Below are 9,325 nucleotides of genomic sequence, written 5' to 3'. Positions count from 1 at the left end.
GAACGGCACAACCCACGCACAGGGGTTGTGCACTGACCCCCCCCCCCCCCACACACACACGCACTCCCCCAGCACACGCACACCCCGCGTTCCTACAGCGTGGATGGGTGAGTGGGGCTCTAAGGAGCGAGCTTGGAGCACACGTGGACGTCCAAAATTTGGATCTGAGGGGCACGGGGGGGAGGGGGGCTGGGGTGGTCTCGGCACCCAGCGTAGGGCGAGATGCTTTAATCCCGTCCCATTCCCCACTCCTGCCCTGGGAATCCCCTTTGCCCCCCGCGCACAGCCGGGTGTGTCGGGACCCAGGGAAACCCCGCACGGAAAGGCGACGCCGCCACACGCGGGGCAGCACCGCAGCGGGGCAGGTGCGAGGGAGACTTTAATGCGCAGCAGCAGCAGCGGGAGCACAGCGCGGGGTGGGGGGGGTCCCCGCTTCGCTGCTCCGGGCTTCGTCCCCTCCGTCCGTTGGGACCCCTCCCGTCACTTCCCTATACTCTGCAGCAGCAGCTTATTGCTGAGCGCCTTCTGCGCCAGTCTCTCCTCCCGGGACATCTCGAGAAACTCGCGCAAAAGGTGGAAGGTGAGGTCGAGAGAGTTGGGTTTCCCTTCTCGTCTCTTCCCTGCCTGCAGCGCACGCGGGGCTCGGGGGGGGTCCGAGCCGGGCGCTGCCCCCCGCGGTCGGCACAGTCCGTGGGGGGGGCGCGGGGCGGCCGGCTCCCAGCGGGGCTGCAGCGGGGAGCAGCTCTCCGAAGGCAAGAAGAGCAGCACGAGGACGGAGGCAGCCGAAATCATCCTGAGCCTCATCGCAGCCGCTCCGGGTCCGGGGGTGGGGGACCGGATACCTGCAAAAGAGGTCCCCCCCAGCCCCCAAACCCCCCGCGTCCCCCCCAACGCTGCGGTCAGGGGGCACCCGGCGGGATGAGCACCGCGGGGGACCCCCCCGCCCCGAAGAGTGAGAGCCCCCCACCTGCAGGCGGGATCCTACCCCGGGAACTGGAACCAAACCCCCGCTAACGCGACCCGTCCTCCGGTAACGGGACAGCCGTGACCACCGGACGGGACCCCCCCAGCACATGCGGGCCCCACCGCCCAGACACGGGACCCTCACGTTTCGGAGGTAGGTCATGCTTCAGGTTCACGGCACTCCCGGCATTGGACACCCCTTCCCGCCCTCCCCACCCCCACAGCGGGAACCGGACCCCCACATCCCCCGGGGGACTCAGGACCCCCTTCCCAGGAGCGGGGCTGGGTGGGAGGTTGGCGGGATGCTCACCGCTGCCGCTGCTCCGCCTGCAGCTCCCGCTGCCCGCGCCGCCCGCCCGCTCCGCGCTTTATAGGGGCGGCGGCACCCCCCCCCCCCCCCAACACCCCCTCCGCCACGTGACCGCGCTATATAGGGGCGGCGGCCCCTCACGTGACACCGGGCGGGGAGCTGTCCGTGGTGCTGAACGACCGAGGGTGTACAGGGGGCACCTGGGGGCGTGTGGGGAGGGGGGATCGTGGAAGCACATAGGGGTGCCCGGATGGGAACGTTGGGGGTACGTGAGGGTGGAGGGGTGAGTGCGTGGTCGGGGGGACGTGGGGTGGTGTTGGTGGGGAGATGCCCATGGGAACATGTGGGGGTGTTGGTGGGTGCCTGTGGACACGGGGGCACAGGGGTTGGTGGTGAGATGCAAACGGGTGTGTGAGGGGTGGGAGGTGTTGGAGAGAATTTGTTTGGGGGACACAGAGATGTGAAGGGTGAGCAATTTTTGTGGGATCCGTACGACTGGGAGAGGGGAAGAGGGCTGAGTGGGGGGTACATGGGGTTGGGGAAGAGATCAATGGGTGTCAGGTGTGAGCACTGCAGCTGAGCCCTCCTCCCACGCTGTGCTCCTGGACACGGACCCATACCAGCCCCCCCAACCCACCCCAAGCCCAGTCCCCGGGCTAGATCTGCTCTGCATTTCATAGGCAAAGTTTCCATGTGCAAAGTGAAGGCAGCGAGCTCCTTGGGGTGAGTCACTGTGTGAGAGCACACAGCTTACAACTTTACTTCTGAAGCTTAAATACACTTCTGGAGTGGAATATTCCTTCTCTAATAGAGCACAAAAGATGTTCTTCTCCTGGCCTTGTTGCTACACACAGATACGCACCTCTGGCTGCAGGTTGGAGTCATTCGTTTGCCTTTTCCTCCCTCCCTGCTGGAGCTTCCATCAGCGGGCACTTGGAGCTCAGCAATCACTTCATCTTGCAGAAGTGCTGCCTCTAAAATTAAAATTCCTGTATGAGGTATCAACGTTTCAAGAGAAGGAAAGAAAAACGTTAAGTAGAACTTGAGCACACAGTGAGAACACCTTCAGTCACGCCCTGTGCAGAGGAACCCAAAAATGAGGGCTCGGCTGCTTTCGGCGGGTCACCCAAAAGGCCAAAGGATTCTTTGAGGTTGCAATAAGGGGGCTCCCCATGACCCCCAGCTGCAGAACAACTCATGGCAGAAGCTGAGCGGTCTTGAGGGCTGGAGAGAAGGGGAGCATCTGCTTCCCCCTCACTTTGTGCATGGTGCGTTCTCTCAATTTCTTTATTGAATCATTGAGAACGGCTGCAATTTTCAGTTCTCCACCTAGGCTTGCACCAAGGCTGGGCTGGGAGCAGATGGAGCTGTCTCGTGCCTCAAAGCACATCCCCAGGGCTGCTCCCGGGCATCTCCCTGATCTGATGGCCACTGAGCACCCCCAGGAGCCCCTAGGAATCAGGCAGTGATGTTTTGGGGCTGCTCTGCCCCTCAGCCAATTGGGAGTGGCTCAGGCACAGAGTGCTGCACTGTCACAGCCAGGGCGGTCAGCTCGGTTCATTCATCACCACAGCCCACGGCCAGAACTGGGGCTAGTGATGCTTTGGACCCTTTTTCTTTCAGTCCCCGTGCTTTAGGATTCGTCGCTTAATTGTTGGAAAGATGACGAAACTGGTAATTGCATCTTGTTTGTTTTATTTAGGAAGCTCAACTCAGAAGATATTTAAAAAAATAAATAAATATTCCATCATAAATTACTGACACGTTCAGTGCTGAAGGGCCCCGTGTGCCGCCTGGGGACTCATTATTGTCACTCACAGGGATGTCACTGTCTCTTCCTCTGCTCAGGAGCGATGCGGTAGCGATGCTTCAGGGATGCCAGGCTCACCCCCAGCTCCGCTCATTGCCTCGTGCCGGCGTGCAGCCGTGGCCTCACAGCAGGGAAGAGGCAGAGCAGCTCCTAATGAGGCACTGGGAGCACTCTGAGCCTCTTGGCTCGTGAGCAGAGAGCCGCAGGCGGGAGCCCCTGCCCTGTGGTCCGTGACAGCATCGGCGCTAAAACGCCGCCAAGCTTCCAGAAGCTTCTCTCAAAGAATGCTGCTGCTTATCTCTGTTTGTTCCTGGTACGTGCTCTGTTCTTTCCCCATCCCATCCCCACCCCACAAACGGCCGTGCCAGCACTCATGCATTTTTCAGAAATAATGTTCCCTGCATCCCTGGGGCTGCGGGGACGGCACTGCCCATCCCGCTCTGGAAAAGGCATCTCATGGGCTGACGAACCTGAGATTGACCTTCATGTTTCACCATTCTCAGGTTAGACAGTCCTCGAGGTGCCCCTCGCTCGGGCAGCCACCGCCCCGTGCCCCGCATCCTGCATCTTGCACCCACCCAGATCCCCCATCTACAGGGACTGTGCAAGAGAGAGCAGAGACGCAGCCCCTCAGCTCTGCTGTGCCTCAGCTTCTCTGCATCCATGCCTGACCATGAGGTTCGTTAGGGGTCGGCCCCTTCCCAAATGCACACCATGCTTCCTCCTGCAAGCAGTGGTGGTAGAAACCTTTGCACATCCAGAATGTGGGGCTAAGAGCCAGGCAGCTGCATGCTGCATGGACCCAACATCTCCCAAATAGGCACAGAGCAGCTCAGACCCACAAATACCCATCTGGCCATGGGCTGTGATGTTGGGACAGAGATGGAGCAGCAGATTCCCTTCCTTTGCTCCCGTTTGCAGATGGCAGCACCCTGGAAGCATCAGAGCGCTTCTGCAAGACTCGCCCAAAATCTTTCACCCAAAATCTCTCACCTAAAATCTGCGGAGATGCCCTGCAAGATTTGCACCAGGTAATGGGTGGAGTTCAGTTTCCTAATGCTATGGGGTGCCTAAAATCGCTTCTCTGGGAAGGCGGCTCTCATGGCAGAGTGATTTGCCTTATGCATGGAGGAAGGAATATTAAATTGACAATTAACTGCATAATCAAAGGGAAGGCTTTTTCAAGTTGAGCACCGTCAGTCTTAATGCAAAGCCCGTTCAGGCCCAGGAAGCTGTCAGAAAAGGCACCAAGGAATAAGCGATCGGTTTCAGTCCCTTCTGGATTTCTTGCTCCGTTTGGGTCCTATCACCTTCCCCCGTGCTCTGGCATGGACAGAGCCAGGTGTGTCCCCAGGCATGTGAGCTAGGCTGTGCCAGTGGAGCAATGGATTTGCCTGGGGTCAATAGAAGAGAAACCTTTCAGGCAGGAATTAAGGGGACTGCAGAGCCACAGCTTTATCCTCTCAGTTTACTCTATTTCAAATCCATGATCAAGATTTTGGGACTTTTTTAAGGCTTTGCAGGGAAGGAGAAGCCAAATGGAATCTGTAGCAGCAGGGCTGGGGTGGGGGGAAGGTTGGGCAGAGCAAAGAAGGAACAGCAGAGCCCTGCCAGCCTGCCTTTTTGCGAGAAGGAGCCCAGCAGAAAGAGGCAGGGAGAGCTTCTAAGAGGAGGGGGAAATCAGCTGTGAGAGGGGAGTGCTGCCTTACCTCTCACCTGCAGCTCCCAGCTCCATCCCTCCGCCCGCTGCGCCCGCGCTGCTTTTATGGCCGTCCCTGTCCTCGTGGCTCAGAGGAGTCAAGCCAGGCTACAGCGAATTGCCACACTTTCTGCTGGCTTCCTGTTTGTGCATCGTGAGCGGCTGTGGTAAAATTTCCATTACACGCTGGACAGACACAGGGCGGCAAAGAGAAGTGAGAAAAAAAAAATACAAAAAAAAAAAAACCAAAAACCACCCAACCCAATGCAGTGAGACACTGCTTGAGTCACCCGAAAGCGGCTGTGTTAGGGGGCTGGGAGGGATGGAGGGATGCTCTGGGTACCCCCTCCCCAGCCCTGGGGGCACAATAAGTCCCTCATTTCCAACCCCGCCACCAAAACCTGTGTTTCCTAATTGCTGCTCCTCTGAATGGAGGCAGAGTGCTGGGGTTGGCCCCATCAGACACATCCATTCACCCCGTGGCAGATCCTCCAGCGAGGCCAGCAGCAGAGAGCAGTGCGGCTCCTGCTCCTCTTAGCCTTAAGGTGTCAGGTCTGGAGGGTATCCAATTTACTGTTATTCCTTGTTTTCCCTCGGCAGGCCAAGAAGAGTCATGTTGGCCGTAAAACATACAGTCTGCGGATGGAAAACAAAAGGAAAGGTTGAAAACCTGCTGTGACAATGCTGGAGTGTCCCCAAATGTGAAGCACTGCGCTCCTCCTGCGAGGCCACAGCACTGTGTCCGCAGTGGGGACACGTGGCCTTATCCTGCTGCCTCTGCAATGGGCAGTGACCATCCTGCGCCCAGCTCTGCTCCAGGCAGCGATCCTCCCTTGCTCTCCCACTCAAGCTGTGCCCTGCTTCTTCCCCGCGTGCCCTGACCCCAGGTCTCACTTTTCAGGGGCTTTGGGGTTTTTTCTCCTTTGTGTCAGAGCTACCCAGGAACCACACGGTTGCTGCAGGGACCCGCTGGTGCTGCTCAGCCCTCCTTTCTTGTATTGTTTGCACAAGAAAGGAACGGAGAGAGTGGAGCATCTGCGTGGTTTTTATTTGGTTTGAGTTTGTTTTCTTTCAGTTCATGAGAAGCAGAGGACGAACACTCCAGATCCAACATTTTCTCCTCATTTTGATGGCCAACATTTTGACTGCGGTACGATGTGCCCTGCAGATCCAAGGCATGAGCAAAGCTGTGTGCTTCTGGTTGCAACCCGGTGGGGAACGCCACTCTAAACCAGGAAGCTGTGATGCTGCTGAAGGAGTCTCAAAACAGGGAGAACCTCCCCAAAGTGCAGCTCTGTAAGATCCCAAATGCTCAGAGCTTGTATTGTGGACGCTGTGGGGACTTTGGGTTTTGCCTATGAACTCTTTCCCAACGCTTTTTCTTCTTACAATTATTCAGCTTTGGAGACAGTGGGGGGAAAATTGCATTTCTTTGTCTGTTTTTTTGTAAAAAAAAAAAAAAATATATATATATATATATATATATATACACACACATATACATATATATATATATATATATATATTTAATGTCTTTGCTTTTTATAAATGTCTCTGCGGTGAGCAGACAGGACTGAGGGCTGTGAGCTCAATGCAAGGTGTCACTGAAGAAGTTTCCAGTCACCCTTTGTGTTGGCTACAGGTAAACACATTTGTGCACAGTGTCTCACGCATTGTCTGATGGCCGTGCTCACATGCACCCCATTTTCCACTGCCATTTTGATGCTGAAAAACCACCCGAATGGAGGAATGCTTTCAATGCAGGCCCTGCTGCAGGCTATGTGCTACCAATGTCCTTGTTCGCAATGCACAAAAATTGAGGCTTTGGGGTTTTTTTTGTTTTTTTTTTTGCAATTGGATAGAGCTGTTCCTGACCGGAGCTCTGGTCTGCTGCTGGACCTTGGGGTTGGATGGGAACCCCCACGATGAGTTGTTCAGTTTTGGAATGAGTGGTGGAGAAATGCTCAAATCGAAGCCCTCTTTCTGCACAGACAGGAAACCAATGGGCAGAGAGCTCGAAAGGAAAATGAATTGTTTGTTCTGACCCGAGAGAGCCCCACCAATGGGCAGTGCTGGAGGGGCCTCAGTCCAGGGCTGGAAGCAACAAAACGTTTCATCTCTCTCAGAAAAACCCAGGGCCATCTGCTGCAGAAAGAGAAAACGCAACCCAAAAACTCTCCTCACAGGCGCTTCTGCCTCGAGATGAGTGTGTTTGCTCTTTGATGGTCAAGCAGATATTGTTCTCAGGTTGATTTTTCTTTTTCTTTTTTTTTTTTCTTTTTCTTTTCTTTTTCACCACTCTGTTCTATTTTTAGTGCTGGGAGGATGGTGCTGAAGAGGCTCTGCTGTCGGTCAGAGTTTGTGGTTTGGGCTGCTCCTGAGGCAGGGCAGGAAGCCCCTGTGGTGTGGGGGGGCTGGGGACTGAGGTGGGGCAGCACTGGGGGCTGCAGTGGGGGGCACTGCTGGGGGCTGCTCAAGCAAGAGGTGGTAATTCACCAATATTGTATTACAGCAATGCAATTTGTTTGGAAAAACGTTGGCTGTGTCGAACAGCACAAAGTAGAGCTGAGAGCACGGAGTTGTCCTGGTATGAACTGAGAAAAATGGAGATTTTTTTCCTCGTTATTTGGTACCCCCAGGCATCAGATGGAGGTCATTGGGCTCTGAAGGCGGCTGTCCTGCAGAGCATCGCCTGTGCTGCAGGGCTATGGCCATGCTGGCTAACACTAAGACTACCTCTCACCCATCAGAGTTTGAGGAGCACCTGCAAATATCTTGGCCAAAAAAAGTGTTGCTTTGTTCTTGTTCTCACTGCCTGGCCCCACGAGCGGCCATCATGGCTGCCACACCGGGCGGCCTGAAAGGCAGAGGTGGGGAGGAGCCGCCCACCACCCACGCAGTGTTTCCGAGGTGGTGTGTTTGCCACCAGCAGTTTGTCACACGCAGAAGAAAGTTGAGCTTGAAGCGATGGCAATGGCGGAGTGGGGAGAGGGAGATGGCGGCCTCGCGAGATGGCGGCCTCCCAAGATGGCAGCCTTCTGAGATGGCGACCTCCTAAGATGGCGCCTCCCAAGATGGCGCCTGCCAAGGTAGCACCACATCCTGCAGCTGGCTGGTCGCAAGGGTGATGGCAGCAGGGATGGGACAAGGCCACCCACTGTGGAACGTGCCGCTAAATTTAACAATTCTGCCGCCAGTGGGGAAGGGGGAGGGTGGGCAGGGGTGAGGAGGGAAGGCACCACGTTCTTGAGGTAGAATTCAGCACTGTGGTGGCCAAATGTGGGGATTTGGTGTGCAGTGTGCTGAGGGAAAATAGGGGTCTGGTGGGGGAAAACGTGGATCTGCTAAAGGAAAATGTGCATCTGGTGGGGGAAAGGTACAGGTCTGCTGAGGAAAAACGTGGATCTGCTGAGGACAAATGCAGACGTGCAAGGGAAAATGGTGGACACAGCGCAGTTAAAGCAGGAGCTGCCCAGGATGCAGAGGTCTCCAGCAGCTCTGTTTGTTGTGGTTGCCCTGGGCTGTGTCCATGGGGCAGGTATGAGTGTTTGGCCCTGAACACGGCAGCCATGGGGCCGTGCCGCACCCTGCTGTGCTGCCATGGTGCCGGCTATGGGTGCTGGGGCTATGGGTGCGTGGGTGGCACTCGGCAGCTTGGACGTGCTGCAAAACGAGACGTGGTGCCTCCCTCTTCTCCCCGAGGTTGTTAGGTTGTTCTCCTCTCCTGTGGTGGAGGGTCCTACAGATGTCAGTGGTGCCCATCAGGCTTACAGGGGACCACGGATGACGGACGCCCTTTGCTGTTGTGGCGGTTCACAGCCCTGCTGCACCCACACTTCTCACAGCCCCATGGCTGTCCCCAACACGCTGCCTGCTGGGGGCTTGTTCTGAGGAACCGGGAACTGCTGTGTCCGTGAGGCCTCCAGGGAACAGGGTGTGTGGGTTAATGAAGGATGCTGAGTGGGAAGGTACTGCATTGCCCCCCAGTGGGCCCTTCACCCTCAGGGTGGACCCTGAGAGCAGATTGGGCTCAGGATCAGACGTGGCCTCGTGTCCCTCAGGGAGGTCTGCAGGAGCCGTACACACGCAGGCTGGTGGGCATTCCTCCATGGGGCTGAGCTGGGCTGCACAGAGGCAGCACTCTGAGAGCAGAAGATGCCCGGTGATGCTCAGCTCCTGGCTACATGCTGCCCCAGCCCGAAGCCCCATGTCTGCCTCTCCTATGTTTGTGCTTATGAGCTCTCCTTCCACCTACGCAAGGAGCTATTTTTAGAGGCACTAATCAAGCGCCGGCGCTGGCTGGGAGCGTGGCTTTCAAGCTGAGGGCTTCGTGCTTTCACCGTGCGCTTGCAGGAACTCGGGCAGCTGCTTTCTTTTAAATGCAGTGGAGGGTTTACACAACGTGCTGTAGAGCAATGGCAGTTATTTCGGGCTCCTCACTGCCGAGCCCACACCAAGCTGTCACCTGGAGGCTCCGTTTTGGCAGTGGCCGAGCACAATGTCCCCTCTTCCTCTCCCATCCAGGGCTGCCTAATGCAGAGTA

General features: G+C 56.6%; 1 protein-coding gene and 1 long non-coding RNA gene across 2 annotated transcripts; both read right to left on the bottom strand.

The window, feature by feature from the left end:
- Positions 1 to 295: 295 nt before the first annotated feature.
- Positions 296 to 1,356, bottom strand: LOC146542972 (corticoliberin-like). Its single transcript, XM_085241914.1, has 2 exons — positions 1,274 to 1,356; positions 296 to 842 (listed from the first exon to the last, which is right to left on the bottom strand). The coding sequence occupies exon 2, from the start codon at positions 802 to 804 to the stop codon at positions 481 to 483; it is 324 nt and encodes a 107-aa protein (XP_085098040.1). The 5' UTR covers positions 805 to 842; positions 1,274 to 1,356; the 3' UTR covers positions 296 to 480.
- Positions 1,357 to 1,991: 635 nt separating this feature from the next.
- LOC146542971 (uncharacterized) lies at positions 1,992 to 5,278 on the bottom strand. The gene is made up of 2 exons (XR_014887802.1): positions 4,793 to 5,278; positions 1,992 to 2,247 (listed from the first exon to the last, which is right to left on the bottom strand). It is a non-coding gene; the product is annotated as an uncharacterized LOC146542971 (long non-coding RNA).
- Between the last annotated feature and the right edge of the window lie 4,047 nt (positions 5,279 to 9,325).

Source organism: Meleagris gallopavo, chromosome 22 (genome assembly GCF_905368555.1).
Source record: "Meleagris gallopavo chromosome 22, MGAL_WU_HG_1.1, whole genome shotgun sequence".
Classification (NCBI taxonomy): Eukaryota; Metazoa; Chordata; class Aves; order Galliformes; family Phasianidae; genus Meleagris; species Meleagris gallopavo.
This window is presented reverse-complemented; position numbering and strand designations above follow the sequence as displayed.

Excerpts from the sequence above, each read along its gene's own strand:
- LOC146542972 (XM_085241914.1), bottom strand. The coding sequence starts at position 804 with ATGAGGCTCAGGATGATTTCGGCTGCCTCCGTCCTCGTGCTGCTCTTC.